This window comes from Monodon monoceros, unplaced genomic scaffold (genome assembly GCF_005190385.1).
Source record: "Monodon monoceros isolate NGI ecotype Baffin Bay Population unplaced genomic scaffold, NGI_Narwhal_1 Super_Scaffold_16, whole genome shotgun sequence".
Lineage (NCBI taxonomy): Eukaryota > Metazoa > Chordata > Mammalia > Artiodactyla > Monodontidae > Monodon > Monodon monoceros.
Genome location: NW_021703772.1, coordinates 58,380,605 through 58,397,945, shown reverse-complemented (window position 1 = coordinate 58,397,945; position 17,341 = coordinate 58,380,605). Strand labels below are relative to the sequence as shown.

Here is a 17,341-nt window from a genome sequence, read left to right as displayed (position 1 = left end):
ATAACACATACTTTAGGGGAATAATGGAAAGTTTTCTAAAGTTTGGATTCAGGAAAATGAGACCTGAAAAGAAACACATTTTTGCTAATGAACTAGACTAAGGAAAAAAGGCTGAGACTTCAACCTGGTATGTTCTTGCTTTCATCATGTATTTATTGTAGTCACAGTAACAGTGATACAACCTTAAAAATGCGTGGGTTTGAAAATAAACCCCCAAACACATCACAAATGAATTATGATTCTTATTTCCATGAAAAGTATGACATTTATTTCTTCCTTCTTTCTTACGGTTAAACTGACTATATATTGTGAAAAAGCCACTCCCTGTCACTAAATGTAAAACGGACACTTAGAAACACTAGTAATAGTACACGATCAAGAGGGAGAATTATCACAGTTATCTTACATTTGTATTTGAATCCTAATATTACCTAACCTTTTTGCTTTAAAGAAAGCTTATAGAAAGTTACCTTAAAAAAAGACTGAAAAGGGGGGCACAGCATGCAGCACAAGTCCCAGGGAAAAAGTGAACAAAGCTATTAATAAAGTGTGTGGGTGATTTTTATTTATATAGATGAGAATGTTTTATGTATGATTTTCTAAAGGTTATGCAAGAACCAATTGTACTGAATTGTAATAAAACTGCTCCATACTGAGAATTTTCTTGACACGTTGCCAGTTCATCTTAGTGGAGGCTGGAAACAATAAGGTTTCTTATTGCCCTTATCCTGAGTTCATACTGAAGAAAGCTAATTTGATCTCTATTAAGACATACAATGTAAAAGAAAAATTAAACATTTCATTTTTGTCTGTGTGTCTGGAAAATACACAAAGGCAGGGAAAGATGAAACTGCCCTTATTGTATGCTAGTGAAAAACACTATAAAACACAATCTTGCCTTACAGAATCAATAACGTTAAAGATATTGGAGGTATATCTGATTATGTCTTCACACTTATATTTTCAACTTAACTTACATGCAGGTATTTTACTGATGATACAACTATCACTAAATACTAAAGTGAATAAAGATAATAAAGTGAATTCATAGTCCTAGAGGACTAAGAAAAATCATTTGTGTTGTGATGAACATGAAGTATTAGAAGTCAGCACTATGTTCTAAAGAAGTTATGAGAATATGAACGCTCTTGAAAAGTTGTGCATCCATGAACCTCAAAAACAGTATGTTGAGTCAAAGAAGTCAGACGCAGAAGAACACATACTGTATGATTCCATTTATATGAAGTTCATGAACAGGTAAAAGTAATATATGGGATTAGAAATGAGAGTAGTAGTTGTATGTGGAGGATGCCAACTGGAAGGGGATAGAAGGGTATTTACCAGGGTGACAGCAATGCTCTATGCTCTGTATTTGTCAGAAACATTGGTTACATGGGTGCATACATTTGTCAAACTCAATCTACACTTAAGACCAGTGCATTTTACTTAAAAATAAATTAAATCAGTCAACAGTAATTACTGAATGACTGAGTTACTATAGACTCTCACTACATTTCTATACTAGATCTCTCTCAAACTATGGAGAGAGCCCTGCATAGGGAATTTCAACTTATTCTTCCCTAGTATATAACATAGAAAGTGATTTTACAAATCAATATGTATTATTGAGGGCTTATTATTTTATCTCACTAAGTACTTGAAAATAAAGAATGGAGAACCTGGTTTTTGCCTTCAAGCTTATAATCTTTTTTGGGAAAATTAGTTAATATAAAAGAATAGGAAAAATATAAATTATAAATTTGTGTTATAAGATATATTCAGAGAATAAGATGATAAACAGTGATGTTTAGTATAGTTAGCAAAGCCTAACTCTTCAGCCACTCACTAAACTATTATTTAGTAAGCATGTGCATTGTGGAAAGCATTGGGAATACAAAGATAAATAAGATACATTACATATTTCAGAAAAGCAATACTTTCTAGGAAAGAACTAGAAACTGAGTTTGACTTTCAAACTCATAGGATTTAGAAAAAGGTAAAAAATATGGCATTATAAATGAGTGGAACATGACGAAGGTTCATGTTAACGTAAGTTTGATTTGGGTAGAATTAATATTTACTAGGTAGACTACATTTCATTCATTGTCCTTTACCCAGGTAATCAGTAGTTAATTTCCTTTACTTGAAGTTGGCAGACCTTGAGTAGATGGAATGATATTAACAGGAAGAGTCATGTAAAAGAGAGTTATGATTGGGATCTGAGAATCATAATACCCCTTTGAGATTAGGGGAGGTGTAGCCTCCACTAGCCCCACATATGCCTTTAACACAGAGCAGAGCCATTTACTGACAGAACAGGATTGCAATTAATTTGTTAATGTCAATGGAATTTCAAGGCATAGCCACTCTAACAACACATTTAATCACTGAATTGTAATAGTGCTTATAAATAGTTCAAAATGAGTAACCATCTGTAGTCACTTAAAATAGCCAAAATTTAAAGTACTAATCAAGAACATCAATTTGACCTTTGAAACACTATGAATTGACAAGTTTTACTGAATAATCTCTTTAATAGGTCAATATTTCTTTTTAGATAATTAGTTTTCTCATGCATTTAAAAACATGTATGTTCCCGACTTATCAAATTTTTTTTAAACTTATTTTATGTTTTTTTTTTTTAATTTAATTTTTATTTTTGGCTGCATTGGGTCTTCGTTGCTGTGCGCGGGCTTTCTCTGGTTGCAGCGAGTGGGCCTCTCACTGCGGTGGCGTCTCTTGTTGCAGAGCACAGGCTCTACGCACGCGGGCTTCAGTAGTTGCAGCACGCGGGCTCTAGAGCGCAGGCTCAGTAGTTGTGGCGCACGGGCTTAGTTGCTCTGCGGCATGTGGGATCTTCCCGGACCAGGGCTCAAACCCATGTCCCCTGCACTGGCAAGCGGATTCTTATCCACTGCACCACCGGGGAAGTCCCTAAAACTTTTTATTTTATATTGGAGTATAGCCGATTAACAATGCTGTGATAGTTTCAGGTACACCACAGAGCGACTCAGCCATACACATACATGTATCCATTCCCCCCCAAACTCCCCTCCCATCCAGGTTGCCACATAACAGTAAGCAGAGTTCCCTGTGCTGTAACAGTAGGTCCTGGTTACGCGTTTTAAATACAGCAGTGTGTACATGTCAATCCCAAACTCCCTAACTATCCCTTCCCTCCACCCTTCCTCCCTGGTAACCATATGTTTGTTCTCTCCCTTCCTCCCTGGTAACCATATGTTTGTTCTCTAAGTCTGTAAGTCTGTTTCTGTTTTGTAAATAAGTTCATTTGTATCATTTCTTTTTAGTTTCTGTGTATAAGCGATATCATATGACATTTCTCTTTCTCTGACTTACTTCACTCAGTATGACAATCTCTAGGTCCATCTATGTTGCTGCAAATGGCATTATTTCATTATTTTTTATGGCTGAGTAACTACTGACAAGGGCTTAATTTTCAAAATATACAAAGAGCTCATACATCTCAATAACAAAAAACCACACAACTACATATTAAAGGAGAGAAGAAGTGGTGCCTGCCTAACTTTCCTTTTTATTTTGAGGTCAATCCTTTATTAGTTTTAATATCCACCTATTTGAAGAGTTTAGCTTTAAAGGGATTCTGGTAACACAAATACTTTTTCTGCAGTAGAATTATGTTGAAGGATTTAAAAAAAATTCTGCCATCAGATGTAGGGCTATCTCAGTAGCTATCCTGGGAGGATTCAACTTCTTCAAGGAGTTACATAAAAGAACTCCGTAACAGATAAGGGCCGGATGTGCCAGAAGGGCAACTGAGTTTATCATCTTTCTTTCTAAACAAAGTCCCTCCAGCATGCTCCAGCATGCCCCTAGGTGTCCTTCTAGTACAAGCTTATGATCAATTATTTTGTTAAATTTCCCAAACATATTCTCAAGCAACAAAAATTCCTCCAACATGATAGGTTGATGGAAAGATGGAGGAGCAGCATGTGGGAGTACTACTGCAGGAAACTGCTATTAGTACTACAGCTTAGTGTAATATTCTTCAACAAAAATTAGATCAAGACTTAGGGGAAATAAGGCAAGGAAAAGAGCACTGATATGTAAACAAATGTTTGCAACAAGTATAAAATAATACTTTCCTCAATTTAAGCTATTATTAATTTTCATATTGTTTAAATGCACTAAAACCTTTGGCGTACACAAGACTGGTTAGAGAAACCTGAAACATTAAGTACCAATCATCATTTTAGCTGTCAGTGGTATGGCTGGATCTCATACTTAAGTGTTATAAAGAAAAAGAAATTTTGTATATGTCAAGAATATCCAGTGATACCATTTTGCATTTAAAATTTACTTTGATTAAAAACGTGAAATTTACCATATTATCATATAGAGTCAGTTCCAAACATTCTTAAAATTAAGTTTAAAAAAATGGCAGGGGGCTTCCCTGGCGGCGCAGTGGTTGAGAGTCCGCCTGCCGATGCAGGGGACATGGGTTCGTGCCCTGGTCCAGGAAGATCCCACATGCCGCGGAGCGGCTGGGCCCGTGAGCCATGGCCGCTGAGCCTGCGTGTCCGGAGCCTGTGCTCTGCAACGGGAGAGGCCACAACAGTGAGAGGCCTGTGTACCGCCCCAAAAGAAAAAATGGCAGGGACTTCCCTGGTGGCACAGTGGTTAAGAATCCTCCTGCCAATGCAGGGGACACAGGTTTGTGCCCTGGTCTGGGAAGATCCCACATGCCACAGAGCAACTAAGCCCATGCACCACAACTACTTAGCCCGTGCTCTAGAGCCCGTGAGCCACAACTACTGAGCCCATGTGCCACAACTACTGAAGCCTGTGCGCCTAGAGCCCGTGATCTGCAACGAGAAGCCACCACAATGAGAAGCTCACATACTGCAACAAAGAGTAGCCCCTGCTCGCCGCAACTAGAGAAAGTCCACGCACAGCAACAAAGACCCAACGCAACCAAAAATAAATAATAAATAAATAAATTTTAAAAATCATTAAAAAAATGGCAAAGTAACTTTAAATATATAGCAACTTAAACCTAAAAAAACAAAAGTCAAATAATTAGTACAATATGAATTTTATGTTAACAAATTTCGAATCAATGTTTCTTCACTTTTATGTTGCTTTTACAACTTTTAGGCTTCAGTCCAATATATGAAGAGCCTGAAATTCCTCCCATTCTCACAACAAGAAAAAAGCTGAAAAAAGTGAACATCAATAAATCTTATAGATCTATCGGAGAATTGAGATCACAGAGCAAATCACTGCCCCCAAATGGGAGAGACAGGTGATACAGAGACTCAGTTTACCGAGACCAGAAACCAACAGAGCCAGCAATTGGTAGAAATACTTAAAGGATAACTGACTATTCTTGGAGACTGAGCAAGGACTAGCTTGAGAGATGAAAACTCCTGGGGGCTCAACCTTAAAGGGGCCCCAACACTTCTGTGAGTTTTACTTCCAGAAGCCCCACCAGGTTCTCACTGTGAACATCAAATAACAATCCCCTTGTACTTCCAACAGTGGGAAGGGAAAAGTAATCATCTTGAAATACGCCCAGAGCATTTTGTTGTCCTGAACAAATGCTTACCCTCAAAGGAAGCTATTTCACCAGAGCCTAACCTATGTGGGTGAAGAAAAAAAGCTGAGAAGTGGGGGAAAAAAAGCTGAGAAACACACATGAAGGTTACAGCCCAGGGGCAGAAGCTCACTAAAAAACTGAAACCTAGTCATAGGATTATAGAATGCTTCCCCTCCCCTCATATCTTACCACTACAACAGTAGGGCTCCTGTAAAATAACATAAGATTACAACTGAAGCCAGGCTCAGCCTCTATTAACAGAGTCTGTAGGGAAGCCCAAAGATAACAGAGGAGACCAAAACAATGACACCAGAGGATATTTATCCTCTAAAATCTACAGCTATAGCAAAGAGTAAATACAACCTAACTCCTAGCCAGATAAACATAAAACCTCACACTAAAGGCCTATTTATCTCAGTTCTGTCTACCTGATACACCATGTCTGGCTTTCAACAAAAAATTACAAGTATGATAAGAGGCAAAAACCACAGTCTGTAAAGACAAAGCAAGCATCAGAATCAAGCTCAGCTATAATGAAGATTCTGGAATTATCAGATTGGGAATCTAAAATAACTAAGATTCATATGCTAAAGGCTCTAATGGAAAAAGTGGACAACATGCAAAACAGATAGGTACTGTAAGCAGAGAAATGGAAACTCTGAGAAAGAATCTAATGGAAATGACAGAAATAAAAAACACTAATAGAAATGGAGAATGCTTTTGATGATGTCATCAGTAGACTAGGCATAACTGAGGAAAGAATCAGTAAGCTTTAAGATAGGTCAATAGAAACTTCTCAAACTGAACAGAAAATTAAAAAAAAAAAGGGAACCCAGAATATCCAAAAACTGTAGGACAATTACAAAAGGTGTAACATATGTACAACAGGAATACCAGAAGGGAAAGAGAGAAGACAGAAAAAAATATTTGAAATAATAATGGCTGAGATTTCTCAAGACTAATGATAGACACCAAACCACAAATCCAGGAAGCTCAGAGAACATGGAGCAGGATAAATACCAAAAATCTGTACCTAGGTATATGATATTCAAACTGCAGAAAATCAAAGATGAAGAGAAAATCTTGAAAGATGTCAGAGGGGGAGAAAAACCTTACCAAGAGAGGAACAAGGATAAGAATCATGAGACTTCTCTTAAGAAACCGTGCAAGCAAGAGGTGAGTGGAGTGAAATATTTAAAGGTTGAAAGGAAAAACCTACCAACATAGAAATTATCCAGTATCCAGTAAAATTATCCTTCAAAAGTGAAGAACAAATACTTTCTCAGGCAAACAAAAATTGAGGAACATGTTACTTGTAGACCTGCCTTTCAAGAAATATTAAAAAGAAGTTATTCAGAAAGAAGGAAATGACATAGATCAGAAACTTAGATCTACATAAAGAAAGAGCATTTGAGAAGAAATAAAAGATACAATATTTTATGTTTTTTATTCTTAACTGATCTAACAGATAACATATTATTCAAAATAATAACAGCAAGAATAAACTGGATGCATTATAACTTATGGATAAATGAAATGTATGACAGTAATGTTATAAGAGACAGGAGAAAGGAACTGTGTTGTATAACAGATATTGGTTTACTCTGTTATAAGGTACTGGCACTACTCATGAAGTGGTACAGTGTTATTTGTAAGTGGACTTAGATTAGCTGTAAATGTATACTGCAAATTCTAGGGCAACAACTAACATTTTTTAGAAATTAAGCATAATTGATATGCTAAGAGAGGAGAGAAAATGGAATCACATAAAATACTCAATTAAAACCAGAGAAAGCAGAGAGTGGAAGACAAAAACAAAGAACAAGGGGGCTTCCCTGGTGGCGCAGTGGTTGAGAGTCCGCCTGCCGATGCGGGGGACACGGGTTCGTGCCCCGGTCCGGGAAGATCCCACATGCCATGGAGCAGCCGGGCTTGTGAGCCGTGGCCGCTGGGCCTGCGCGTCCGGAGCCTGTGCTCCGCGGCGGGAGAGCCTGCGGCAGTGAGAGGCCCACATACCGCAAAAAAAAACAAAAACAAAAAACAAAGAGCAAGGGCAACAAATAGAAAACAATTATAAATATGGCAGATTTTAATCCAATTATGTCAATAATAGATAAAAAAAGATCCGACTCTGTGTTGTCTACAGAAACCCAAGTTAAATATAAAGACACAGAGAGAGAGATTAAAGGAAAGATATGGAGAAAGATATACCATGCTAACACTAATAAAATAAAGCTGGAGTATTACATTATTTTCAGATAAAGCAGATTTCAGACCAAGGAAATTTATCAAGGATAAAGAAAGACAATTTACATAATGAAAAAGGGGCTCATTCTCCAAGACATAACAATCCCAAATGTATATGCACCTAACAACAGAGCATTAAAATATGTGTGGCCAAAACTAACAGAAGTGTTTTTAGAAACAGACAAATCCCCAACTACAGTTGGAGACTTCAGTGCTCCTCTCTCAGAAATGGACAGATCCAGCAGGCAGAAAATCAGCAGGGTATAGTTGAACAGCACCATCTATCAACCTGATCTAGTTGTTATTTATTGAGTACTTCATCTAACAACAGCAGAATACACATACTTAAGCTCATATGGCAGCAGTCCCCAACCTTTCTGGCACCAGGGTCCGGTTTCATGGAAGACAATTTTAACACGGACGGGGGGAGGGGGGTGGGATGGTATGGTTCAGGCGGTAATGCAAGTGATGGGGAGCGATGGGGAGCAGCAGATGAAGCTTCGCTTGCTCACCCACCGCTCACCTCCTGCCGTGTGGCCCAGTTCCTAACAGGCTGCGGACCGGTACTGGTCCACGGCCCAGGGGTTGGGGACCCCTGTCATATGGAATAGTCACCAAGACCACATGCTGAGCCATAACCTTAGCATATACCTTAATACTGAAAGAATAGAAATCATACAAAGAATGCTCTCAGACCAAAATGGAATTGAACTAGAAACGAATAACAGAATGATAGCCAGAAAAATCCCCAAATATTTGGAGATTAAATAAACACACTCCTAAATAACACTCAGATAGAAGAAGTCTCAAGAGAAACTTAATATTTTGAACTAAATGAAAATACAACTGTTGTATAATGAAGAACTCTGTCCCCAATTCGTGGAAGGGAGCCTCTAAATCTCAGAGTTTTCTTGAGTGATAGGAGTGTCTTTGTTATTCATGGTGAGCCCCTAGACAGGTTTTGCCAAGGAGATGACTCAGGATGGGGCTGGCCACACCAGAAAGGCTAACCATGTGATTAAAGAGTTGGAGCTTTGAGCCACATATCAGCCTGACCTCTGGTGGAGGGGAGAGGGACGAGAGATTGAGTTCAACCACATGGCCAATGATTCAATGAATCATGCCCATGTAATTAAACCCTAATAAAAACTCTGGACAGCCTGGATGAGTTTCCCTCATTAACAATACTCTGTGCATATTGGTGTACGTCAATAGGTAAAGAAGATGACATGTCCAGACCCGTGGAGAGAGGACACTGAAGCTACGTGTTTGGGGTAGGGAGAGGCAAGGAAATTTTGTGTTAAAGTGTGAAATTTTTCATTGCCTAGGACTGGGGGAGACTGGGGACTGGGGATAAGAACTGAGGGGTGTGGGGTTTCATTTTGAGGAAATGAAAATGTTCTAAAATTGACTGTGGTAATGGATGTACAACTCTGTGAATAAGCAAATTCAAAGCCACTGAATTGTATACTTCAAATGGGTGAACTGTATTGTATGTAAATTATAACTCAATAAAGCTATTAAAAACACTTGCTCAAGGAAATGAAAAGACAAGCCACAGACTTGGAGAAAGTATTTGCAGAAGACATATCTGATAAAGGACTGATACCACAAATATATAAAGAATTCTTAAAACTCAACAATAAGAAAGCAAATAACCCAGTTTAAAAAAATGGGCCAAAGGCCTAACAGATACCTCTCCAAGAAGATATACAGATGGCAAATAAGCATATGAATAGATGTGCTGTATAACATGTTATCAGGGAAATGAAAAATAGAACAATGAGCACTACATACCTACTAGAATGACCAAAATTCCTAACACGGACAATGCCAAATGCTGGTGAGGCTGTGGAGCTACAGGAACTCTCATTCATTGTTGGTGGGAATGTAAAATGGTGCAACTACTTTGGATCAGTTTGGCAGTTTCTTATAAAACTAAGTATACTCTTACCACATGATCCAGCAATCACATTCCAAAAACCTGCACATAGATGTTTATAGCAGCTTTATTCGTAACTGCCAAAACATGGAAGCAACCAAGATGTCCTTCAGCAGGTGAATCGATCAATAAACTGGTACATCCAGACAATGTGCTATTATTCAGCACTAAAAACAAATACACTATCAAGCCGTGAAGAGACATGGAGGAACCTTAAATGCATATTACTAAGTGAAAGAAGCCAATCTGAAAAGGCCACATACTATAGATTCCAACTGTATGACCTTCAGGAAAAGGTGAAACTATGGAGACAGTAAAAAGATCAGTGGTTGGTAGGGGTTAGAGGGGAGCGGGGGATGGATACTCCGAGCACAGATGATTTTTTAGGGCAGTGAAACTACTCTGTATGATACTATAATGGTGGATACATGCCATTATACATTTGTCCAAACCCATGGAATGTACAACACCAAGGGTGAGCCCTAAGGTAAACTATGGACTTTGGGTGATAATGATGTGTCAATGTAGGTTCATCAACTATAACAAATGTACCACTCTGATGGGGGATGCTGATAATGGGGGAGGCTATGTATTTGTGGAGGCAGGTGGTATATGGGAACTCTCTGTGCTTTTCTCTCAATTTTGCTATGAACCTAAAACTGCTCTTAAAAAAAAGTCTTTTAAGAAAAAACACAAATAAGACTGAAACAAAACAAACAAAAAGATTAAGTAGTAGACATACAGATATCTGTGACCATTAAATCTACTAAAGCCAAACAAAACAAAACAAAACAAAAAAACCCGCTTGCCTTGTTGAAAACCCCCACTGTGGATTTAAAAAATGATGTTTAATTTCAATATACATTAAAAACATGAGTAAGTAACAGAAGGTAAGAGGCAATGATAAGAGTAAGGGCTGGGCTTGCCTGGTGGTGCAGTGGTTGAGAATCTGCCTGCCAATGCAGGGGACACGGGTTCGAGCCCTGGTCTGGGAGGATTCCACATGCCACGGAGCAGCTAAGCCTGTGCGCCACAACTGCTGAGCCTGTGCCCTGGAGCCTGCGAGCCACAACTAGAGCCCGTGTGCTGCAACTACTGAAGCCCACGCGCCTAGAGCCCGTGCTCCGCAGCAGAAGAGGCCACCACAATGAGAAGCCTGCGCACCACAACAAAGAGTAGCCCCCACTCACCGCAACTGGAGAAGGCCCATGCGCAGCGGTGAGGACCCAACGCAGCCAAGGATAAATGAATAAAATAAATAAATTTATTTCAAAAAAACAAAAACAAAAAACAATAACCTAATCTTAACCTTAAGAAGCAAACTAAAACCAAAGCAAAAAGAAAGGAACAATAGATATTGGGGTGAAAATTTATGAAATAGAGAATAAAATACAATAGAGAACATCAACAACAACAAAAAAGAGTAAGGGCTACAGAGTATAAACAAGGCTGGTGGGTCAGGCATTTAGTTATGTTGTAATATAAAAATATTTTATAAAAATTCAGTCACCACTGAAGCTTGTAAGTTTTATATATAATTTTGATATATCTAGAGTGGACAAAAACTTATAAAGTTAAGATGATCTTATCAGTAGAAAAGATATTCTAAACCAGCTTAGCCAAAAGAAGCATTTTGACTGCCTAATTTAACTTTGTAAAGGAGAAGTAAATCTTATAGCTGGTCTCTGTAAACCTCACAGCTGGAATGTTCTAACAGCACCTTGCAGTTTCCAGTGATCAAAGTAAGTTACTTTATGTACTAAACTAAGAATTTCATAATAGAAATAATGTAACACCAGGGGGTGCAGTTATCATGAAATAATTACACTCCTGGGAGATTACAGGCACAAGGCTGTACCCCAGGGGTGTGATTATCCCATGATAACCGTATCCACTGAAATTGCCTTATTGCAAAAATAATCTCTATTCACTGGTGAGACATTATTCAATAGGTGATTTTTTTAAATGAAAAGTTTTTAGCTTGAATCAGCAAGTGGATTAGGAAATTGGCCAGTTTATTATTCATTGCATTCAAATTTTGAATATAACATCATTATTTGCTTTCCTCTTTGATACAGTAGAGTATTTTTGATTTGGTTTTGAGAAACCTTTAGGAGTTTCTAATAATGTTAGTTAAGTGGTATCGCTAAATTCAGGTCAAACTTTAAAAGGTATTAAGTGAGCAAAACCATTTTAAATAATTTATTTCTATGTATAAATTTTAATTCCTCTAATATTCCTTTAAAAACTATAAATGTATAACCACTGTTAATATTTTAGTGTATCTCCTTCCAGGCATTTTTATTTTTCTAAAAGTATCTCTCTATATGTCTACCTAAACATATAAAGAGAAACATGAATGGAATCCATGTAATTACCTTGTTTTATAATGTTTATTTGACCAAATGTTGTAAACATCCATTCATTAAGAAATCTTCCTGTCATTTTTAATGGCTGCATAGTATAGTATTCCCCTGTGGCAATATCCCATAATTATTCACTTACATCCTTTTATTAGATATTTAGGTTCTCTACCTGTCTTACTATTTTTTTTTTTCCTGTCTTACTATTATACACAATGCTTTACGACAAAAATCTTGGGACGTATTTCTGTAGGATAAATTTATGACTGTGTAATATTAGTAAAACATAATTTAAACAAAAAGAACAAGGTCCTGTTTCCCAAATCTTCCGTTGTCCTCACATACAGCGGAAGCTGATGGTTCTCAGCGCTGACAGTGCATCAGAAATAGATCAGTAACTTTCATCATCTTATGTGGTATCACAGATGGTGAAAGTTACTGATCTATTTTTACCATAATCTTATCACAGAGTTCAGTGCTTTGAGGTATTCTTAGAAAAGTAAGACACAGGATTTAAGAAATTTAAAATACTGCTTCTTAATTTTTTTTTCTTTACTTGATATATCCTGGTATACCCTCATGTGTCAATAGCTTGTCAATATAGATCAATAGCTTGATTCATATATCTATATCTAATGGCTATATGGTATTCCATTTTGGCTATATTGGTATTCCAATTAATTCCATAATTAATTTATTTTAAAAATTAGAAAAAAATTTTTGGCCACGCTGCGCATCATGCAGGATCTTAGTTCCCTAACCAGGGATTAAACCTGTGCCCCCTGCAGTGGAAGCGTGGAGTCTTAACCACTGGACCGCCAAGGAAGTCCCCATAATTAATTTTTAAAAAATACAGCAATAGGGCTTCCCTGGTGGCACAGTGGCTAAGAATCCACCTGCCAATGCAGGTGACACAGGTTCAGTCCCTGGTCCAGGAAGATCCCACATGCCATAGAGCAACTAAGCCCATGAGCCACAACTACTGAGCCTGTGCTCTAGAGCCCGCGAGCCACAACTACTGAAGCCCGTGCACCTAGAGCCCGTGCTCTGCAACAAGAGAAGCCACTGCAACAAAGAGTAGCCCCCGCTTGCCACAACTAGAGAAAGCCCGTGCGCAGCAACGAAGACCCAATGCAGCCAAAAATAAATAAATAAAATAAACATATATGTAAAAAAATACATCAATAAAGTGTATGTGCCCGGTGCTATTCTAAGCACTACACATGTATTAACTCATTTAGTTCTCTTAACAACCTTATGAGGTAGGTACTAGTATAATACCTATTTTACAGACACCACAAACTGAGGCACAGAGCAGTTAGGCAGCTTGCTTAAAGTCACATGGCTACTAAGTAGAGAGCAGGGGTTCCAAATCAGGCATCTACGTACCTCCACACCTCCAGAGTCTGAACTTACGGTTCCTTCTGTGTGGAAGCTTGTTCCTTTTGCCTGAGATACCAAATGCTCTTCTCCCAGATCCTGCATGGTTGCATTTTTCTGTCATCTAGGTCTCAGCCTAACATCACTTCCTCAGAGGGGCCCTTCCTGACCACCTCATCTGGTTATTCCCCATTTAGTTCTTATCACAGTATCCAATGTAATTTTAATCACAGAATTTATAAATACCTAGTACTTTCTTATTTATTAGTTTATTTTGTGTCATTCCCAATAGAATGAAAGTAAGAACCTCTTCTGTCTTGCTACTGTGTTCTGAGAGCCTAGAAAAATGGCTGGCACAGAGTAGGCAATCCATACGTGATTGTTGAATAAATGAGTGAGTTTATTTTACCAACACCTTATTGACAGACATTTAGGGTTATTTCTAATCTTTACTACTATTAACCTTTTTTTTTTTTTTTTGCGGTACGCGGGCCTCTCACTGTTGTGGCCTCTCCCGTTGCAGAGCACAGGCTCCGGACGCGCAGGCTCAGCGGCCATGGCTCACGGGCCCAGCCGCTCCGCGGCATGTGGGATCTTCCCGGGCCGGGGCACGAACCCGTGTCCCCTGCATTGGCAGGCGGACTCTCAACCACTGCGCCACCAGGGAAGCCCACTACTATTAACCTTTGAGCATCTACCTTATCACTTTCTTACTATGAATTCCTGAATGTTGAATTTCCAGTAAAACGATATGCATGTTCTTAAGGCTTTTGATACATATCATCAAATAACTCTTCAGAAAGGCTGCTCCAATTTATCAATAGTGGATTAAAATGTTCATTTTATCATATTTGCTCCAACACTGTATGTGTTTTTCTTTTAAACCTTTAGCACTCGTTCTTTTTGTTGCTGTTAGTAGACTTTCTAATACAGATTCAAGAGAAAGCAGGTCTGTTAGTTACTAAATAAAGGGCTATCCTCGTCTATGTATAGTCTACATCCTAGTCTCCTAGTATCCTGGAGTCTATCCTACTCATTCTCTCCAAGCAGAATCAAAGTAAGACAAGGCTGAGGAACAAAGACGGCAACTGCTACTGCCTGCCCCTAGCCAACACAGGTGTCATGTAGCTGGAAGAACACCACAAGGATGGAGAAAGAATGAAGAAAGATGCAACCCCTTCCAGCAAACAGAATATACCTTTCAAACATAACAACAGATCCCTGTGACTACCAAAACAAGTGGTCAGAGATATTTGCGCCAGCGGGTTATTCATCCTACTTTGCCCTCATTTTCTTTGGGGCTTTATTTCTTTGGGAGCTTCTCTCCCATCTTTCATCAGTTGAGTGAGGGCACGGGAGAGGGAGCATAGTATGTGGGTTTTAAGAGTACCTGCACTTAGGCATCAACAGGATGTTCTTTTGTCAGAGATTGCCAGACCAGGGTCTGTATGGCTATTTTCTCACTACTGAGCAGTTTTCCCTTTACCTAAGATGTGGTTTTTTAAACTTTTTTAAAGAGCAATAAGGATTTTAAAAAAATCAGTTGCAATATTCTGTCTGTACTTCCTCTAGCCATCCTGACATTCGTAACACCATTAATGAGACAGCATCAAACCTGATAATGGATCAAATTTCTAAACTCCTAATATGAGAACTGGCATCTTGAATCCTACAGCCTGCATCTGGCTTGCTGGAAGAAAGCCCAATGTCTAGCTATAGAAGAGGGCTGAAGGTCATATGCTGATTGAGGGTGAACCCTGGGCTCAGAAGTGGCAGTGGAAGCCTCAGGGAGCCTAAAGAGGTGCATCACAGGCCTAGATTAGCTGAGAGGTTGGGGCTTCACGCCCAGAACGTTTGCTTCAATACAGCAGCTCTGCCTTCATATGTTCTATACACTGGGATTACGTGTAGGATTTATTTTTAAAAATTAAAAAAAGGTTCTATAGCTGTTTAAAAAATTCTGAAAATCTCAAGTTATATTATCATCCTTATTTTAAAATGAAGAACTGAAACTCAAAAAGGTGAAATGACTTAAGGTTACAGGGTTAAGCAGGTTATTGCTATTATGATTCACTATGAGTTACTGTTGGATTAGTGTGGCTGTCTCAACAACATACTAACAAGGCACTGATAAATTTAAGTTAAAAGTTCTCACTTTTAGTATCTCTTTATAAAAAGAACCCAAATGATCCAAACCAAATTAGACCAATTTTTCTTAAGTAGACAATAACATGCAGGAAGGTAAATAACTTTCAAGTAAAAATTAATTTTAATATATCTAACATCTTTTAAAACTCAATTTTGATTTTATCTCGGAAACAAAAAATACAATTGTTGAGGCTTTTGTCCAGCCCAGTTCTACAACTCGGAAGGACATGAATATGAGAAATAGCCATGTCTTCCTTCTATTTTTAGGTTACCAACCTGATAAACTATGTTTAAACTATGTTTAAAACTATGTTTAATTAACTATGTTAATACATCTGTTACTTTTAAAATCAATTTCACAGGGCCCTTGGCTAAAAAAATTAAATTCTAATATACAGCATTTCAAATTCAAAACATATGATCAGAGTTTCCTGTTGACCACCACATTTTGGGAATATAACCTAACCCCCAAAAACCAAACCAAACCAAATCAAACCAATACCCAGAGACACACACACAAAAAAAGTTATTTTACCTTCCCTTGTTTGCCCTCTTATAAATTCTAAAACAAACAAATAAATTATGTCTAGTGCCTACCTGAGCCATCAGTGGGAACTGAACTTGCATTAATTCCAGAAAGACCAAACAAAGGACATTCTCGATCTGTATTGACATGACCCCATTTGTGACATTTAATGCACCTCACATTTCGAACCTGAGAAATAGTAAACGTTAATTATTTTGGTTACTAAAATATTAATAATCTAACCAATGTTCAACTCCCCGCTCCTTAGCAGAGTTTAGGTTAAATTAGTCTTGTTTTTAAAAGATCTCCAGGGAAAGAGACTCTACAACTATATTTTGTAATGTAATTCAAACACTAAAATCTTTTATCATAAATTATGCCTAAAAGCTAAGCTGAATCCTGTTTCTTTTTTCTAAAAATATTTACTTATTTGGCTGCATCATGTTTTAGTTGCAGCACGTGGGATCTCCCTTGCGGCATGCAGGATCTTTCATCGCGGTGTGCAGGCCCTTCTTTGCAGCATGCGGGCTTCTCTCCAGTTGTGGCGTACGGGCTCAGTAGTTGCGGCGTGTGGGCTCTCTAGTTGTGGCACACGGGCTCTAGAGTGCACGGGCTTACTTGCCCAGCAGCACGTGGGATCTTAGTTCCCCAACCAGGGATCGGAACCCCTGTCCCCTGCATTGGAAGGTGGATTCTTTTTTTTTTTTAACATCTTTACTGGAGTATAATTGCTTTACAATGTTGTGTTAGTTTCTGCTGTATAACAAAGTGAATCAGCAATATGTATACATATATCCCCATATCCCCTCCCTCTTGCATCTCCCTCCCACCCTCCCTATCCCACCCCTCTAGGTGGTCACAAAGCACCGAGCTGACATCCCTGTGCTATGTAGCTGCTTCCCACTAGCTATCTATTTTACATTTGGTAGTATATATATGTCAATGCCACTCTCTCACTTCGTCCCAGTTTACCCTTCCTCCTCCCCATGTCCTCAAAGTCAATTCTCTACGTCTGCGTCTTTACTCCGGTCCTGCCCCAGATTCACCAGAACCATTTTTTTTTTTAAATTCCATATATACGTGTTAGCATACGGTATCTGTTTTTCTCTTTCCGCCTTACTTCACTCTGTATGACATACTCTAGGTCCATCCGCCTC

At 38.4% G+C, this 17,341-nt stretch overlaps 1 protein-coding gene across 1 annotated transcript in view; it reads right to left on the bottom strand.

Annotated features, from left to right (window-relative positions):
- The window catches only part of CIR1 (corepressor interacting with RBPJ, 1), a 39,429-nt gene that overhangs the window by 7,668 nt on the left and 14,420 nt on the right, over positions 1–17,341 (bottom strand). The window contains exon 7 of the mRNA XM_029225809.1: positions 16,256–16,373. Coding sequence (XP_029081642.1) covers positions 16,256–16,373 — 118 coding nt within the window. The remainder of the gene's footprint in view (positions 1–16,255; positions 16,374–17,341) is intronic.